Below are 20632 nucleotides of genomic sequence, written 5' to 3' on the forward strand. Positions count from 1 at the left end.
TGGGTATATTTTGTTAGCTTTGTAGCAGTGTGTAATGTGCATTTTGGTTATCAATAGTATAAAAATTGTACAAAAATTTACGTGAACAAAACTATTGCTTATTAAATATTTTCTATGATATAAATTTTGCACGAAACTCAAGCTTAGTTAAATTACATCCGTTAATGTTAAAGGAAGAACAAATTCATGAGTAGGTAACTACATTAATTAATAAATATTTTATAACAGTGATAGGAAGAATAATATACCATTAAAATCCACTATAAATATTCAATGGAAAGTAACAGAATGTGATAAAATATCAACAAGCTTTTCTTCAGTCTCCTCAATCCAATCATGCAAAAGCCAGGCTAACAATTCAATGCTGATCATCACAGTTACCTTTTACTTTCTCGCTGGTATATAATCAGAACTTTAGTTCATGCCAGTTCTTGTTACACACTGATTAATTAAGCAGCCACATGCAAATAATTATATGTGCATGAAATTAATTTAATAAATAATGTATTTTAATGAATTTAATTGCATAAAATAAAAAAATTAATAAAAATCAAACATTAATTTAAATCCAATGATGAAGCAAAAGAAGAAATCTTAAGTTTTATAGATAATAAATTCAAGTTAACCAACATTTCAAAGCTCTTACTAGGTTCCTACTTCGTAACACACTGTATACTGGATGAAATATGATATACCAACCTTTAAAAGTGAATGTATGGCGGAATTTGTTTATAATTACAGTTATTATCTGTCACACTGAGCTACTATCTACACTGCAAGGTATTCATTCATTATCTGGAGTCCGAAACAAGGGTAAAACTGATTAAAATTTATTTTCCATATTCATGATGAAAGGAAGGTCAATATGTATAAGGCTATCATATTCAACCTCTTTGGAACATTTCAGCAATTTGATGGACTATCCTATTATGTATTTATCAAGTCTAAACTATTAGAATGTGACAATGAGAATCTCTAAAATAAGAACCGAATAGTTACATTAACAACAAAACTATATGACATAATATAGTTTATATTTTTCGGAACTTTTGTTAATAATGCTATGCTTACTTACTTACTGGCTTTTAAGGAAGCCGGAGGTTTATTGCCGCCCTCACATAAGCCCGCCATTGGTCCCTATCCTGAGCAAGATTAATCCAGTCACTATCATCATATCCTACCTCCTTCAAATTCATTTTAATATTATCTTCCTATCTACGTCTCGGCCTCCCCAAAGGTCTTTTTCCCTCCGGCCTCCCAACTAACACTCCACATGCATTTCTGGATTCGCCCATACGTGCTACATCCCCTGCCCATCTCAAACGTCTCGATTTAATGTTCCTAATTATGTCAGGTGAAGAATACAATGTGTGCAGTTCTGTGTTGTGTAACTTTCTCCATTCTCCTGTAACTTCATCCCTCTTAGCCCCAAACATTTTCCTAAGCACCTTATTCTCAAATACCCTTAACTTATGTTCCTCTCTCAAAGTGAGAGTCCAAGTTTCACAACCATAAAGAACAACTGGTAATATAACTGTTTTATAAATTCTAACTTTCAGTTTTTTTGACAGCGAACTGGATGATAAAAGCTTCTCAACCGAATAATAACAAACATTTCCCATATTTATTCTGTGTTTAATTTCCTCCAGAGTATCATTTATATTTGTTACTGTTGCTCCCAGGTATTTGAATTCTTCCACCTCTTCAAAAGATAAATTTCCAATTTTTATATTTCCATTTCGTATAATATTCTCATCACGAGACATAATCATATAATTTGTCTTTTCGGGATTTACTTCCAAACCTATCTCTCTACTTGCTTGAAGTAAAATCTCCGTGTTTTCCCTAATCGTTTGTGGATTTTCTCCTAACATATTCACGTCATCCGCATAGACAAGCAGCTGATGTAACCCGTTCAATTCCAAACCCTCTCTGTTATCCTGGACTTTCCTAATGGCATAGTCTAGATGCTATGCTTACAGTAATGAAAATGTGGACATATCTAAAATTATATACTAGCTATAAGTATGGACTGAATTAGTGCTTAATTAAATTTCTTTTATAATCAATCTTTCATATCCGTTTACAAATTATTGCTTATACAAATTTTTATAAATTATTGAAGAGTTTAATCTTTACAAATGTGGCCAAATTATTAGGTAAGTTACGTGAAGTCTCACTAAACAAACATTAAAGTATTCTGTATAATTTGTTAAATACAATTTCTTTTATATTTTGGTAGTTCTAGTATATTTTATAATAATAATAATAATAATAATAATAATAATAATAATAATAATAATAATAATAATATTTTCATATTATATTATATATTATTATTATTATTATTAGAAAACTGCGGGTAATTCGCTATTTTCGATATTTCACGGAAGTTCGTGCATTAATTGTCGCGAATTATTTATCGGGAGACAACTGTAATAAACTTAATGGCCTTTTATTGTCTCCAATCATAGTTTTGGAGTCTTATAACGGATCTTTTCTCTCTTGGTATGTAGCAAAGAGACTCGTGTATAACAGAGACTTGACTGCATGAAGACGACCAAGTCCACTTTTTCAGAAAGCCAATTTATTTCCAATAATCGAATACTGAAGGATGAAGTCGGCACGGGCATTCCAAAAGATACAACGTGAGCGATTAAATGTACTTCCTGCAGTAACCCGGTTTTTGTGGCCATGACTTCAGAGCCGACAGTGAGGGAATCAACAGGAATAGACTTTGGCAGTGGAATGCATGCATCACACAGCACGCAATCCATGTCGTGTTGTGCATGCACTGGACGCAAAGTTCAGGGCTCCGGTTAACTTTTACATCTCCGCCCTAACCAAATTGCGGGCACTGTGTCCAGAAAAAGACAAAACAATTTTACACTACAATATGTAAAGTAAGCTATTTCAATCCTATGCTGCCAACGAGTGCCGTTGAGTTAGCACGCATGTAACCATTTCAGTCACAATCGTTTCACTAACAAGGTTTCGACGCAGTTCTGTCAGTACTGAGGTTCTAAAATTAATATTTCAAACCAAACAGTCTTTTAAAACTGGTGGCTGCTTGATCATGTCATTTCTCAACGAATTACACGATTTATATTATTGAAATATGAGTAGTTCGAATACCGAAATGGAAAAGTGAATACTATAGCGAAATCATTACAATATTTTCACTAACCTATTAAGATTTATTCTAGATTTTAGATTCTTTGTACGACTTGGGCTAAATTTTCGATTCTTTGCTTATAATTACCAGCGGCGATGTAATGATGCGTTTCAATCAGAAGGTCGCAAGTCAAGCTTTCAGGTATAACTCCCTGTAAAATTGAGTTGAATAATTTCGAGGGAAAAATTGTTCCGGGGCCGGGTATCGAACCCGGGACCTTTTTTTAAACGTACCAACACTACCAACTAACCTACTCGGGACCTCTACCAGCCACCGATCCAATTTGTCCCTCTATATCCACAGACCTCAAACTGGGCTGACAACCGTCAAGCAACCAACATTGAGTGCACACTAACTGATGGTTTTCAGCCCACTTTGAGGTCTGTGGATATAGAGAGACAAATTGGATCGGTGTCTGGTAGAGTTCTCGGGTAGTTCAGTTGGTAGAGCGTTGGTACGTTTAACCAAAGGTCCCGGGTTCGATACCCGGCCATGGAACAAGTTTTTCCTCGAAATTATTCAATCAGAAGGTCACTTACGCAAAGTTGGTTAGTTTCAAACGCCGAGCACTGAATAACGAAGTCGTTTGTTCCTCTAGACTGCTTTTCAGTGTATTAAAAATCTAAAGGTTATTTTAAAGATTTCGCATTCAGTAAGTAGAAATCGCACCTTTTAAATTGGAATATTTATTTTATTTAACAAGGACATCGGACACTTTACAATTAAGGATGCCTTTGAGACTTCCCTATAAATTTGTTATTACTTTTTCAAGCATAATTTTCCTTAATTTTATGATGTATGAGTTATTTAAATATAATTCAGCTTGTCGCTTTAAGGGTAGATGTCAGTGAAAATTGTCAAAAATTAATTTTAATTTTACTTTATTCTCTGATGTTTAAAGATTAGGTTACCATAATTTTATTTCGAAATTCCATCAGGAAGTGGCCCGAAATAATTATTAAATACCATGGTGCCATACCATTCTTGTTTATAATCCTGAACTTTACGCTTAATTTTCCGAAAGTTATAATTTTACACAATTAAGGCATATTTTTATCAAAACCTACTAATGAAATTTTGCACATCTCTCTATTATTGCGTAATACAAACATTCCTGTTCACAGACTGTTTTTATTTGTCGATTTAAACTTTACTTAGAAAAAGTAGTAATATTTTATATGTTATAACAAATACTGAACAAATTATATAAAAACTAAATTACATTTTAAAATTCTGTCTACAGGGATTTGTAACATAGGGTAAATGTGTACAAAATATTAGATCCTTATTTATAAAATGTCATGAGAAAATGTTCAACTTCTGTAATGTCATGTCAGGTTAGGTTAGGTTAGGTCGGTTTATAACTGGACTTTCTGTAATGCTTAGAATGGTAACTACAATGCATTGCTGCCATCTATCCGCTACTTCGCGAACCCACGTACAGTACGATTATTTAGTCCTGACAGTCGCCGATAATGTGGGCCTGGGTTAGGCGAGTCCATTAAGTTACGTCAAGGGGTGTTCGGGTTAGTCAGCCGCTTGCATTCAGAGCAATCGGATGTCACACGTGCGGTAGAACGGTATGTTTCCAGTACAGTTAAGCTGTACTGCATTTTTTTTTTACTGACCGCTTGCTCTTATCTCCACTCCGGAGCTCTCCCCAACACTGCTATTACTTCCCCTCTTTCGCGTCGCCGAGCTGTCAGAACTAAATATAATCGGTCTGTACATGCTGATATGTTCACTACGCATAATCTTGGGAACTATGATGATGGAAATCAATCCGGCATTCCTATTTATTTACGATCGAGGAAACCACTAAAAACCAGTGACAGACGGTGGTTCATGCTTTTTCCGAGTATCTCATTTGACTTCAATAATTAGTTTACTATATATACAACAGCCAATTAGAACCTTTGCTCAGTCACCTGGATTAGTCTGCCGTAACTATCTCAGCAGAGTAGGTCGCACCCCCTTTAAAATACTGTTGTATGTCGCAAATCACATATTAATTTCGTAAGTATTTCCAACGCTGTTTTACTACTTGGAGGTATGGATTTCTAATAATGAAATAGTAGATTATCAAAGGTTTCGGTACCTATCTATTAAAAAAAAATTACAGCAGTATTTTACTAGGAAATGGTATATATATTTACAAATCACAATTTTCGAGTTACGACACTATTTTACTGGGAGTGAGAGGTGACCTCTCTGGTCTTATCTGCCCTGATGATGGAATCTGTATGTAGTTTCGAAACGTTGGAAATGTCAAGTTCCATGACACGGTGGAATAACCAAAACCCCAATTATGATCACAGTCACCGTGAAAGTCTAAAAACTCATATATTCGTCATGGGAATACCTAACATTCGTCTGAGTAGGAGAAAATCTCGGGGGGAGGCGGGAGACTCCTCAACCAAGCACAGCCGCGAAGCGCGAATTCTACCCCTAAACCAGACGATGGGTTTTATGCAACACAAATGCCGAAAAAAGTCTCGAAGTCATAGGGGTTTCAGGTTTAATGAACAGCAGGTCTAATAAAACATGAAGTCTAATTAAAAAATGTCCAATAACAACACAGGTCTAAATGAAAAATGTCTAATGCCTAAATGTATAAATAAAATTTACGTATAATGTGTAAATTTCTAAATAAAATGTACGTATAAATCTCAAATAATTTTAACAACACTTACTAAAAAAAAGTTGATATTTTTTTAAAACAATGACCATATGAATAATTTCAAGGAAAAATTGTTCCGGGGCCGGGTATCGATCCCGGGACCCTTCGCTTAGCGCGCGAACGCTCTTCCGACAGAGCTACAAATTTGTGTGCACTCATAGTTGAGTTCTGGCGTCTTGTCAGCTCATTTGAGTCGTGTGGATACAAAGGAAAAATTGTGACGGTGTCGTGTATGGTCCCTGGGGTAGCTCAGTCGGAAGAGCATTCGCGCGCTAAGCGAAGGGTCCCGGGATCGATACCCGGTCCCGGAACAATTTTTCCTTGAAATTATTCAAACCTGCTTTACAGGGAGCTACTATCTGAAAGCCAAATTTGTATAATGACCATATGTTTCCGTAGTAATACGGTACCTTCTCAGTTTCGTAGTATTTTAAGCAAAATGAATACATATACTATTACTTACTTACTGGCTTTTAAGGAACCCGGAGGTTCATTGCCGACCTCACTTAAGCCCGCTATTGGTCCCTATTCTGAGCAAGATTAATCCAGTCTCTACCATCATAACCTACCTCTCTCAAATCCATTTAAATATTAGCTTCCCATCTACGTCTCGGCCTCCCCAAAGGTCTTTTTCCCTCCGCCCTCCCAACCAACACTCTATATGCATTTCTGGATTCGCCCATACGTGCTACATGCCCTGCCCATCTCAAACGTCTGAATTTAATGTTCCTAATTATGTCGGGTGAAGAATACAATGAGTGCAGTTCTGAGTTGTGCAACTTTCTCCATTCTCCTGTAACTTCAGCCCTCTTAGCCCCAATATTTTCCTAAGCACCTTATTCTCAAACACCCTTAATCTATGTTCCTCTCTCAAAATGAGAGTCCAAGTTTCACAGACATAAAGAACAACCGGTAATAGGTCTATAACTGTTTCTTAAATTCTAACTTTCAGATTTTTTGACAGGAGACTGGATGATAAAAGCTTCTCAACCGAATAATAACAGGCATTTCCCATATTTATTCTGTGTTTAATTTCCTCCTGAGTTTAATTTATATTTGTTACTGTTACTCCCAGATATTAGAATTTTACCACCTCTTCAAAGGATAAATATCCAATTTTTATATTTACATTTCGTACAATATTCTGGTCACGAGACATAATCATATACTTTGTCTTTTCGGGATTTACTTCCAAACCTCTCTCTTTACTTGCTTCAAGTAAAATTCCCGTATTTTCCCTAATCGTTTGTGAATTTTCTCCTAACATATTCACATCATCCGCATAGACAAGCAGCTGATGTTACCCGTTCAATTCCAAACCCTTTCTGTTATCCTGGACTTTCCTAATGGCATACTCTAGAGCAAAGTTAAAAAGTAAAGGTGATAGTGCATCTCCTTGCTTTAGCCCACAGTGAATTGGAAACGCATCTGACAGAAACTGACCTATACGGACTCTGCTGTACGTTTCACTGAGACACATTTTAATTAATCAAACTAGTTTCTTGGGAATACCAAATTCAATAAGGATATCATATAAAACTTCTCTCTTAACCGAGTCATACGTCTTTTTGAAATCTATGAATAACTGATGCACTGTACCCTTATACTCCTATTTTTTCTCCATTATCTGTTGAATAAAAAATATCTGATCTATTAATTCGCCTAAAGGTAAACATAATCTTGTTCATAATAATTTCGATTATCACTTAAGACTCCAAAGAACTATAAATAGTGTAATTTTCATTGCTCAGCTATTTAAACATTAGACCTACTGTATTTTACTCCTGAGTTATATGCAATAAACAATAATATACAGGTAAAAGATGTATTACTGTTATAATTTAGGCATAATAGTATTAGACGTCATTGCAAGTTAGACTATGTAGTATTAGACATTTTTTGTAAATTGGACTAGGTTATATTAGACTTGGTTCCATAGATAAAATGTCATTAGACTTACAAAATTAGACCTTCTGTCATTACACTTAAAATCCTTAGACCTACTGATCTCTAACCGTCATAGGTGTAGACATAGACAAACGTATATTCAAATGTTTTTAATATTATGTTGGTACCACATTAAAACAGATGTTGCTCTGCCAGCAAAGGGTTAGACAGATCTAGCTACTACAATCTTCTAGCTACGTAAAGCATTTGAGCCAAATTGCACACCTAAGAGTTTGGGGTCCGGAGGTTTGGCGAGACTGGCTGCCAGGGGCGAGACCCTCTGGGCAGCCGTCTCAACCTCCTCCGTGGTGATGGGCTGTGTCTTGAAGCGGGAAGCCTGCGTCACCCGCTTCCTGGTCGGAGGCGGCTGTTTCGCCACAGCAGGCGCTCTCGAGTCCTCCTGGATCTTCTGGTTGAATAGCCTAACACGGTCAGCCAGACTCAGCTGGGACGGTTCGTCATCGTCGTCAGACTTCTGTTTACCTTCTGGGGTTCAGCCAATCACCGTGGTGTGTGGAGTACAGAGAAGGTTCAACAAACGTGGTGAAGAAATCATGCAAAACAGAAATACAGGAGAAGAAAAATAAAAGAGGGAAATAATATGCATTCCATGTAACACCCGTACATAAAAATCAAGATTTTAGCATACATTAAAATATAAAGACTACATTCAACACCGAGAAATGCGACAGTTCCAGCTATCGTGGAAAGGAATTCACTGAACCGCTTCTCGTTTGGCACGCGAAAATGTCGGCATGAAATACTTCAGCCTCCGTTCATAAAGTTATGTTTTATTACTGTTCGGCATAGTTTTAGCAGAACCGCAGTATGGAGTATTCCACGCGACAAATGTTAAATCTGGTTTTCAACCCGCAGGTGCACCAGAACTGGTAGAATTGCAGGGATCGAGTTTCTTATGGTACAGCGATTACTGAAAGTATGAAACACTGTAACTGTAAAAATTAAATTAAAGTAGCCTATAACTCAACGTAAAATAAACTAAATAACTTGATATGTACCAGAGATTACTCAAGCTTATAAAGATTGATTAATTTATTAGCAAAGTTTTATTCCGCTTAGTTTTTCAAATTGGTTGATTATAAAGCAATATTATAAGTTAAATTTTCAAATAGCAAAAGAAAGGTGCGATAAATAACACTATTCGGATTTTTTTTTAACAATCTGTCTTGCTACAAATATGATTTATCTGCATGAACAATCAGACATTTTCACCCTCCCTCGCAAAAAAAATTATATTATACATCCAGAATTTCTATGTATGTAATATGTAAAACAAAAGGTAAAAGGTATCCCCGTCACATGCCATGAAGGCACTTGGGGGAGGGCATGGAGGTAGAGCCCCATGCTTTCCATGACCTTGGCACTAGAATGAGGTGGTGTGGTCGGCAACACGCTCTGACCGCCTTTTACCCCCGGGAAAGACCCGGTACTCAATTTTATAGGAGGCTGAGTGAACCTCGGGGCCGTTCTGAAAGTTTGGCAACGAGAAAAATCCCGTCACACCTGGGATCGAACCCCGGACCTGCCAGTCCGTAGACAGCTGCTCTACCAACTGAGCTACCCCGCCGCCGTATGTAATATGTATATATGTAATATACAGGGTGATTCAAAATCTCTGCGACAAACTATGAGGGGTGATAGATCTAACAATAAGGAACCCTTTTTGTTAAACAACCTATGTCTTTTGACGCGTCGTTTCGAAGTTACCGTTGAAAATGTTTTTGCGTGGACGTACGTCAATGTATGCGAATGTCTGCACCCCTGTTTGTTTGTTGATATGTTTGTAAGAGACGAGAAGGGTTGTTGTTGTTTGTTTACGTTTAATGTTCAATACCTTTTCCTTTCAGTTCAGTCTAATCATCGATTGAGAATGGATGTCTACACTTTTCCTGAGTTAGCCGACATGGTACTATGTTACGGGGAGGCTCGCGAAAAAGGAAGAAGAGCTCTCCACATGTACTAACAACAGTTTCAAAACAGAAATCACTCTCACCACACAATGTTTGCTCGACTTTATCAGCGCCTTCGAGACGATGGGTCTCTTTGTCCCCGGTGCATTGGTGTAAGACCGCGTAGACATCCATTCTCAATTGATGATTACACTGAACTGAAAGGAAGGTATTGAACATTCAACGTAAACAAACAACAACAACCCTTCTCGTCTCTTACAAACATTTCAACAAACAAACAAACAAACAAACAAACAAACAAACAAACAAACAAACAAACAAGGGGCACACATTCGCATACATTGACGTACGGCCGCGCAAAAACATTTTCAACGGAAACTACGAAACGACGCGTCAAAAGACATGTTTAACAAAAAAGGTTCCTTATTGTTAGATCTATCGCCCCTCAGATTTTGTTGCAGCACCCTGTATATGTATATGTATGCATGATAAACTGTTCGTTTTCTATTCCTTAAAACTTATTTTAAAATAATTAAATAATTTTTTTATAAGAGGAAGCGATTCTTGTCTCTAGAAAATTGTTCAAAATGTAAAAGCAGCTTTCTTCGTAGAATATCCACATATTATTCAACGCAGGCCTATGGGTTATATTTTGAAACCTTCTCAAACAACTTTTAAAATATTGAGCACCTGAAAAGCCTCCGAAATGAAATATCAATACAAGCCTTTCTACCAGCCCGCACACACGGGAGAAAGGAATTCAGCTCGGGAAGTGGAAATTCCTAGACATGATGCCTGTGAACTGTCGCGTCATGTAATAAAAAATTCATAAGCAAGTCTTTTCAGGAGACTAAATAATGTACACTGCGAATTTAAAATCAGACCCTTGTATAATATATAGTTAAGAACAGTAATACGTGTAATTACTATACTTACAACTGTAACTGGTACTTCATATAAAGTACAACACCACAAAATTTCAAGAGAAATATGGCTACATAATATAAATGAGACTATATACATAAGACAGCAAAAAAGAGGCATAACGCCATTATTCTAATACAGTATGAAAGCTTATCATTCACGTTTGTCTACACAAAGACACAAATGTGCATTCGCTGCTCATGTAATACCATAGCCAAAATGCATTCATTGATGTCATGCATATGAAAATAAACATGCGTGGATAAACAAAATGAATTCTAACGAAGACAATGACTGGTGCAAGACAAAGAACAATAGCATTATAATATGGACCGCATGCTCTCCTTCATTGTGTAATAAAAATGTCTCTCTCTTTTTCTGTAAAATATCTTTGCGCTACATGTTGGTCTTTTTCTGTGAGTAATGTAATCTTTTAAATAAGAAATCAAATGGTCTCCCAAACTGTGCACATGCTTATTTAAGCACAAACTGTAGAGAAGTCTTGAGAACCAGTTTGTTAAAACAAAAATGTCATTACTCATTTCACAGTTGAGTGGAAATGATATTAATATTACACGAAATTATTTCGCACTTATCAATTTCATCACTATGAGACATTAAAATGGAAGAAAAATAACGTAAATTTCCTTTTCATAATCATAGTGATAAAATTTTCTTAAATGTGAGAATCCATTCTATTTCCGTTGCCTTATACTGTACTGTAGTCGGCCTAGGTTTATTTTATTTTATTTTAGTAGGTTATTGTACGACGCTTTATCAACATCTCTGGTTATTTAGCGTCTGAATTACATGAAGGTGATAATGCCGGTGAAATGAGCCCGGGGTCCAGCACCGAAAGTTACCCAGCATTTGCTCATATTGGGTTGAGGGAAAACCCCGAAAAAAAACCTCAACCAGGTAACTTGCCCCGACCGGGAATCGAACCCGGGCCACCTGGTTTCGCGGCCTGACGCGCTAACTGTTACTCCACAGGTGTGGACTCGGCTTAGGTGGCGCAGTCGGTAGAGTAGCTGGCCTTCTGTGCCCGAGGTTGAGGGTTCGATCCCAGGTCGATGGCATTTAAGTGTGCTTAAATGCGGCAGGCTCATGTCAGTAGATTTACTGGGATGTAAAAGAACTCCTGTGGGACAAAATTCCGGCACACCGGCGACGCTGATATAACCTCGGCAGTTGGAAGCGTCATTAAATAAAGTTTTTATTTCATTATACAGATGCACAAGTAATAATAGTATGTAACGAAGCTTTTAACTGCAGGGCTTATCTGGCGTCAAAATTCAAAATGTTATGTTTTATTTAACGACGCTCACAACTGCTGAGGTCATATCAGCGTTACCGGTGTGCCGGAATTTTGTCCCGCAGGAGTTCTTTTAAATGCCAGTAAATCTACTGAGATGAGCCTGTCGCATTTAAGCACACTTAAATGCAATCGACCTGGCCTGGAATCGAACCTGGAACCTCGGGCATAGAAGGCCAGCGCTATACCAACTGCGCCAACCAGGCAGACTCGAAATTCAATGTTGGCGAGAAATTGTCAACGAATTTTACATGGAGCCCTCTTTTAGAAACACGGTTCTTTCACGTGCCGTAAATCTATGACATGGGACTCCTAGTTTTACTTTCCTACCGGGGGAAGCCATTCTATCGATCTTAACGGCTTTTAAAATCAATTTGTTCTGCCGGAGTTGAACCCCGACCCTCGGATCCATCTGCTGTCACTTCAACTGCTCGGTCAGCGATGGAGGACATAATATTCCTAAGAGAATTATTCAACGGACGTTACCATTTCTTTTTTTCATTACGACTATTCAAAATACAGCAAAATACTGACGTAGATAATGCAAGTAATAGAAATATCTCAAATAGTGAAGAGAAAGTTTGGTTTTCCAACTACGTGTCTTGACTAAGTATTTCAGAAGTTTCAAAACTGGTCGCAACTGTGAGTACAGTAGGTCGGCAAGCCTCATGACACGTTGCCTGGGCTAAGCACACAACGGTCTCGCGTGATACGACCCTTATCATTGACCTGTAAGTAGTTCCAAAACGTCGTACACATTAGTTTCCGCTGTGAGTAGTCTCATGCCGATGTGCACCCATCTCGATTATTTCATTTAACCGCTGGAATATGACCAGTTATAGATTATCATGATTAACCTCCTAACCAGTGGCGGCTTCTCAAGGCGGTTGCAGGTTTATACTCCCCCCCCCCCCCAGTAATGTTCCTAATCTCCCGGCTTTGTTACTATTAAAAATATAATTTTATTTTACAATTTTCATTTATGACTGCAGCTGGCGTCTTGTCTTGTACGTCTGCAGGAGCCTCCGAGCCTTTTGGTTTGCAAAGACGTTGAAAACCTAGGGAAGGTAGTTTATTGAAATGTTCGGCTAATGCGGGCACAGGGGGACTAGAGGCGTGGTCTACTGCTTTCCTCATTGAGAACGGTTTGTCGCACTCCCTGACATGGACACTAACGTCAGTGCAGAAGAAACTAAATTCACTGGGAAAGTATCTGTTTCAACTAGACATTTGTCCGAAGTAATAGGCATGAAAAATATATTCAATCGGCTTGTGCATATTTCACATATTACTTTCTCAATCCACATGCACACAAACGGCACTATACATAAAGGAGCTTGTATTTTGCTTTAAAGCTCTAAGAGAGTCGTTCTGACAATAAGTGCTGCTATCTCTCGACAGTCTACGAAAGGTGCATTTGAATTTTATGAACGAAAACGTTGCACTTGGTACTTGGTAGCATTCTGATGACGATTCTGTGCTCAAATGTTTTTCATGAAGGTAAATCACAATATAGAGAGCTCCGCCCACGACCCCTTCCACTTTAGGACTTTCTGTATAAATAGGTATGCTTGTATTTAGTCGTTTTACTTATTAAGTACATATAAATTAGCTTTATATGTATACACCCTCAGGTATACACGGTTTTAAACTTTAAAGTAAAGTATGTTTAACTCCTCTTCGATATCCATTATGCACCACCATATTTTCAAACCACCAGCCGCCACTGCTTCTAACCGAGGTCGAGGCAATTTAGGTTAGATGACAATTTTAACTGGTGGTTAGGCCTACACTAACCGACGTTGATGCACGTGACCATTAAAGTCAGAAAATCTGAACTCGCACTGAAGCATCAGCTAAAGGTGCCGACAGTTCATTCAACTACCAGTGATACATCGCCCACTAGGCGAGGTCTGGCAGCAAATACAAAAACAAACTCACTGTCACATTTTGTGTGCGTTTCCCCATCTCTTATCTTCCTCACTGACAGCTAAAGAAATTAAACCGAGCAGTACCTGCCAAGGACGAGTCGCTCGCGCTAGCCGTGGTCCTGACGGCCTCCTGCACCTCGCCCATGGTGACGGGCTGGGTGGCGAACCTATTGGCCCCCAGGGAGCTGTCGTCGCGACGCGCCTTGTACCGCGCGACGCCCCTGCTGCCTTTGGGCACCTTCCTACTGCTGGCCTCCTCGGCTGCCTTCTTCATGTCCTCCTCCAGCTGCGCGAACATGGATGCTCTCGCCACCACGCTGTTGCTCTTGCACAGCTGCAGCAGGCCGTCGGGGTCGTCGTCGCCGTTCTTAGAGCCGTCATCGCCGTGACTCATTGTCGCGGTGGGCGACTCCGGCGAGCTCTTCCTCGGGGACGCAGGCGGAGGGGGAGAGACACCTAGGCGGGCACCTGCTTCATTCCGCGACGGTGATTCTCTGCCCAGCTGAGGCGCACTGTGGATCTCGCGGGTCGGAGTGTCTGCACGCACATCGGCAGCTCCTGCCGCCTGAGGACGCTGCTGCTCCGAGCTGCTTGTGGATGTTTTCTTGTCGAGTATTCCTTTCTGGAAGGCGCGGACAGACTCCAACCTAATGACAAAAAAAAAAAAAGATTATATAAATATTTGACTGTCCTCGTGGTCTGGTGGCCAGCTTTTGGCAGTCGCTGGGAACGGAAAGTAATCATGACCGTAGTACATGGGCACCATTCCGGTACTGAAGATTTTATTTCCTTGCATTCACCTCTTGACCCATTGGCCATTGTTGACATAAATTACTACGATAACTGCCACTGCTGCAAAAAGCAGAACTGGACTGGTTATTATGATGCCATTGTAAACGCTTATAGTATTTGCTATAATCACTACGACAATGCATTTTCTCTTTATGTGTATTGTATTTCGAAATGGAAATCATTTTCTTGTTGCTCTTCGAAGAAGACAAATGACAGAGGTCTGCGAAGCGAATTCTAAAGCATCTAAAGAATTAAAAATGGACAGGTATGTTGGCCTTATGAGATAATACATTATAAATTATCACTATTATTGAGATTATTATTATTATTATTATTATTATTATTATTATTATTATTATTATTTTCGAAATGGAAATCATTTTCTTGTTGCTCTTCGATGAAGACAAATGACAGGTCTGCGAAGCGAATTTTATTCTAAAGCATCTAAAGAATTAAAAATGGACAGGTATGTTGGCCTTATGAGATAATACATTGTAAATTATCACTATTATTGAGATGATGATGATTATTATTATTATTATTATTATTATTAAGAAGCAAGAGACAAATTACGATTATTGACATATTACGATTTAATTTGCAGATATGAAATTAAAAAAATATACGGAATACAAGTGTCTGTTCGAGACGCTGAAAAAATGGAGAGGGTCAAAGAATTGTATCGGGCAATGCTAAGAAATTTTGTTTCAAAAGACTATCTTGACAGTTGTCCAATTGGTTCTATCAATGTTGAAGATAGTGGGAGATATCTTCCGTTAGACACAATTTATGCTGGTACAAAAATAGAAGTATTACTTATGACCAGGGTGCGAATTAAGATTTCTGATGGGTGGGGGGGTAGAATCCTAGATAGAGAATATCATAGCCTACATGAAATTACTATTATACTCATTCGATACAGCTCAACGCTTGGTCGCACTAAGTTGCTTGTCTTGCATCTTGATCACAATATACTTCATAAAGTACATATAGTCGTATTAAAACAATTCTATTTTGTGAGGGGGACAGACGTTATCCCTGGCAGGAATGTTAATATGAATTTATGAGAGGGGGATAACTTTCCAACAAGAGGGGTGAAATCTCCCCCCCCCCCGTTAATTCGCACTCTGCTTATGACTGAATGTAGTGTCACTACACGAGAAGTTCGTGACGTTAGGTTACACTGCTATGAAATTCATATAAAGCTCTGCAAATAAAAGCAGATTTCAGTTTGATTAGACCCACAGGCAGCCGTCAGTAATCGTCTCTCAATTTTATGTCTCTGGCTCTACAGTTTCATAATGTTATACAAAAGAGTGAGTTTGAAGATTTGAATATGGAATGGAGGGCCTTTGCTGATTTTGATGACGTCTTCAAACTTAAAGAAATAACATTTCATGAATTTTGAACTTTCCTTTTTTGTACAGGTGTCTTCACGAGAAAATTGGGGTGGTACAAATTTGGTACATTGTAGAAAAAAAAAATCTGTACAATCTGGTAATTTTAAGAGAAATCTGGTAAATTTCATTTTCGACCAGTGGCAACACTGAAGAAGGCTTAAGTTGCTCATCAGTAGCTAAAATATAAATTATACTCAGCGCATTTCTAACTGGTGGATCAAGGTCAAGCAATGGACTGCATTTGCCACGCCTGCTTACCCCCAATCCTGGACCATTCTCCTCAACTAGTACTTTAGTTCACAATTCAGTGACTCGTGCGTGGTTTGTACGTTATCTTGATCTGCTAGTTCGAAATGCGCCATAGTTGATGCACTAAGAATATAATAACCTGTACAACTATAACAGAGTATCAATAAATAACCTACAACAAGGCATTATAATATTAACATCATTAAATTTTAAACCGTATGAGTTTTCATTAAAGTGAAAAAATAACACAAAATTAATAACATAACCTCAAAAATTAAGACGCTGTTACGCAATTAATGGGATTTAAAAATTCACTGCCACTTTAGATAGTAAAAAAGGAAAACTTAGCTATGAGCAAATATTGATTTTTGAAATACTGTATACAAACAAATTAATTATGTGGCTTTAACCAAAGGTACTCCTTGTTATAGGGCAGTTATATGTTTCTGGATTCTCTCTCTACTATCAAAAACAAATAGGCCTATTACAAATTTTAAAAACAATCCACAACTTATCATTAACCGATAGGATATTATAAGCATTTATTCAGGAAATACTTTGCAAATGAATATAAAAGGGTGATATATATTAAAGGGATGGTGGATCAAAACCAGAAATGTAAAGGTTCACCATAAGTATGAATTGTAAATTTGGCTGACAAATATAAAATATAAGCATTTATGACGTACAAAATGAAATAAATTCGGACTAAATAGGTGTATAATAATAAATTAAGTCATAAAAGTTGACAAAATAAATATAAAATTATCTCTGCGAAAGGCCCCAATTCTAAATAAAATTAATCCCAGTTATATAGGTTCAGACATACGGAATACGAAATTACCTTATTTAAGATGAAAACACTGCTAATTTAGAAATTTAAAACTAATGAAGATGAAGTACAATGGCGCTTTACGAGATGTAGCGAGGTGAACTGTTTAATAGGTCGGTCTAAGAAAAAAATATATATCACAATAAAATAAAATGTATTTTATAATCCCTCACCGTTTTGAATCCTGTATGTAACTGTCCGGCAATTATATGCGTCATTTTTAAAGCGAGAATTGAAGAATTAAACTCGACAAAAACTTTTACAATTACATATCGATATGTCGATAAAAATTAAAATTAACGAAATGAGTACAGAGTCAGAAATAAAAGCCACGTTACAGTCACGTCATTGCTTGCTGACCTTTACCACTGCCTTCTAGATAATAGGTTTCGACGGACTGTAAAATGCAACTACAACGCATTAGAAGTTTTATGCTTACAAAATTCTTGTAACAAGTCAAACATCACTAAAAAGCGAAATTATCGCGACAATCTGTAATCTCATTTATTATCTCAACTTATTTAATGACATAAAATCAAACATCACGTTAAACCTTTAAGATGTAACTAAAGAATGGAATAGAAAGAGATATGATCGTCATTTCAAATTACAACAGATAAGACGAATAAAAAATCAAGTGACAGGATGTGACAGCAACTTCGATAGATTTACATTTAAAATAATTAATACAGGTATTATATAAATTCTACATATCAAATAAGATATCCAAAAATGAAGTCCAAGCATTTAAAACAAAAAGTATTTTTTGAGGGAGTCCGGAGCAGGCAAGTCTACACCGAAAACCTTTATCAGATTTATAATGACCTCATTTCAGATTAGGAATCACTTCATTGGCGCGAAAAATAGGAGGAATCCGTTGGCACACGTTTTCATGAATGTACTTACACAACTCCTGTCGCGACATTTGGAATGAATGTAGGCCTATACTTAAGTTAGCAGATTCTTTCAACAAATAAACACGTAAGTACTTATTGGCATTTTTAACTACGTAGATCATTTGGGCCTAGGTGTATAAAAGTCATTAATTATAGGTTATTTTTATCTGAACATTAGTAAATAACTCAAGGTTAGTTTCATCACAAGTTGTACAAAATTAACTTCCGAACATATAAACTAGGTTTAGCACCGACTGATATTTGCAGTTAAATATGTGCCAACATCGCGTGATATGAATGAAATACATGTGTACAGTCAGTTGATTTTCAACTGTTTCGTCAACGAGAAACAATCACCGCCGCCTCCTGAAATATGTGTGTCAGTACATGTAAGGGGAATCATGAATATTGGATTCAGAGCATGATTTCGTTTCTTTTTGGTTGTAACCGAAGACATAACTGCATCTTGGACGTAAACTTTGTTCAAGTTCTTCCACTACAAATTTTTGTAACCGAATCTCATTTTAAATTGATTGTCATCGAGTTCAAAGAACGGATTTCCTCGATCGTGGAAAATACGAGGAGCACGTCGAAATTCAATACCATTATCAGATAAGACATTTCTATACTACACCTGGTGGGACTATTCAAATTGAAAGACATTAAGATAAAGCAGTTTATAGCACTGGTAATGGACAAACATCCATACCTAGGTTAGTATTCGAACCTACGACTGTTTATTCCACGCTGCGTTAACACAGGGTTGCCAGATAAAGGAATCGAAACCGTCTTACTAACTATAGAAATTATCGTACTTCAGCATAAAATTGTCGTACATTTCTCCACTTTCTAATATACTTCTAGTCCACCGCTGTGTAGTAATGGTTAGCACGTCTGACTGAAACGAGCGGGCCAGAGTTGAAATCCCAGATGAGACGAGTTATCTGGTTGACGTTGTTTCCAGGTTTTCCCTCTACCCATTAAGAGCAAATGCTGGTTAACTTTCGGCGCTAGAGTCATTTCACTCGCATTATGACTTTCATGTCATTACGCAGTTGATAAAGAATCGCAAATTAAATATATCTACCAGTAAATTTTAGTTCCAAATAAAAATACTACTAATTATAGTTCACATCCACAATGACATTCAGCATTGAAACAAATCACCACCCATTTCTTCATTGACACTCTCATCGCGGTAAGGCGTGCACGATGACGCTTGGTTAGAAACAACTTTCTTATATTTATAAAGTCAGCAGAATTTGATCTTTGGCCGGTGCGGCGGCAGATAGACAAAATAAATGCGGCGGCTGAAAATTATATCAAATTAATTCATCTACAGTCGACTCAAACCCGACACCTCTATAATGTCGGCGCGTTTAAGGCTGGTTCACAATAAACCGGAAACGAGAATCGGAACGAAAACGAAAACGGTAAAATTGTTAAAATGTATACATTTAAGTGTGACCATTCACAATTAACGAAAAGCTTGCCGGAGCCCGAGATCGGGAACGGAGAGTTGGCAAAGTTTCAACTTTGGCGTTCACGTTTCCGATCACAGCCCACTAGATTCATTTATTGCCACCTAAAAGCTATTTTGTCGTCGTATATTTTGTAGCAAGAAGACCGTGACATAACCTATGCATTATTTTGTTCTGTGCTGTGCATCATGGCGCAAGTTTTATTTGATGAGATTCTGATTTTGAGTGTTGAGGAAAATCCTCACTTTTACGATAAGCGGCGCGCCTCGTATAAAGATTAGAAAATGAAGGAGAATACGTGTCTTTCAATAGCTGTATCTTTGAACACCGATCGGAAGCGAATCATATTTTATTACTGCATTGGTTGTATTACACAGTACATATTCACGCTTCAATTCTATAACTACTGTTGTGTTCATTTTTGTTCTATTAAAAATGTTTCTTCTCTAATTATTTTACGTTATGGTAGATTTAAAATATGTTGTGATAATAAAGATGCATGGGCATATTTATAGTACCGTATCTAATGAAATGTTTCAGTTGAAATTTCGAAGTTGTTTAACCTGTGTTTATGTTGGCTGCCTTGTACTCATGAGAGAACGCCATTGGTCAATTATACACAAATAACATCAGAATGCGTAATATCGACTTTACATATCGTTATTGACATACATATCGATATACATAGTCGTCTACGTTCTCGGTTTATTGTGAATAAAAAATTGTCATATTCACGCCATCTGCTTCTCGTTTTCATTCTGGTTCTCGTTCCCGGTTTATTGTGAACCAGCCTTTAGACTTCTTAATGCTACTGCGATACTACTTAATTGATAAAAGATTTCCTTTATCGAACAAACAAGGAAGTTAATAAAATTAAACTCGTATTATTTTGATATAACTGCGCCGTCTACGTAAAACCTACAGCTCAAGATGACAAATTATGACTTGCATGGCAAGCATTGTTACAGATCTATTTTCAAAGCATCCCCCCCACCCTTAAAAGCATGTTTCTTTCATATTAGTCCAGGACATATTAAATGAAGAAAACTTATCTAAAAGAGACGAATTAACCATAAATT

The 20632-nt window shown here is 37.4% G+C and overlaps 1 protein-coding gene across 7 annotated transcripts in view; it reads right to left on the bottom strand.

Moving 5' to 3' along the window:
* Positions 1–20632, bottom strand: part of LOC138713282 (microtubule-associated protein futsch-like) — a 1205925-nt gene that overhangs the window by 280321 nt on the left and 904972 nt on the right. For 5 of the 7 annotated variants that reach the window (XM_069845262.1, XM_069845261.1, XM_069845263.1 and 2 more), the window contains exons 9-10: positions 13988–14550; positions 8028–8288 (exon numbers count right to left, since the gene is read on the bottom strand). In XM_069845262.1, coding sequence (XP_069701363.1) covers positions 8028–8288; positions 13988–14550 — 824 coding nt within the window. The remainder of the gene's footprint in view (positions 1–8027; positions 8289–13987; positions 14551–20632) is intronic. The other 2 variants (XM_069845259.1, XM_069845264.1) reach the window with 2 other exon arrangements.

Source organism: Periplaneta americana, chromosome 14, assembly GCF_040183065.1.
Source record: "Periplaneta americana isolate PAMFEO1 chromosome 14, P.americana_PAMFEO1_priV1, whole genome shotgun sequence".
NCBI lineage: Eukaryota > Metazoa > Arthropoda > Insecta > Blattodea > Blattidae > Periplaneta > Periplaneta americana.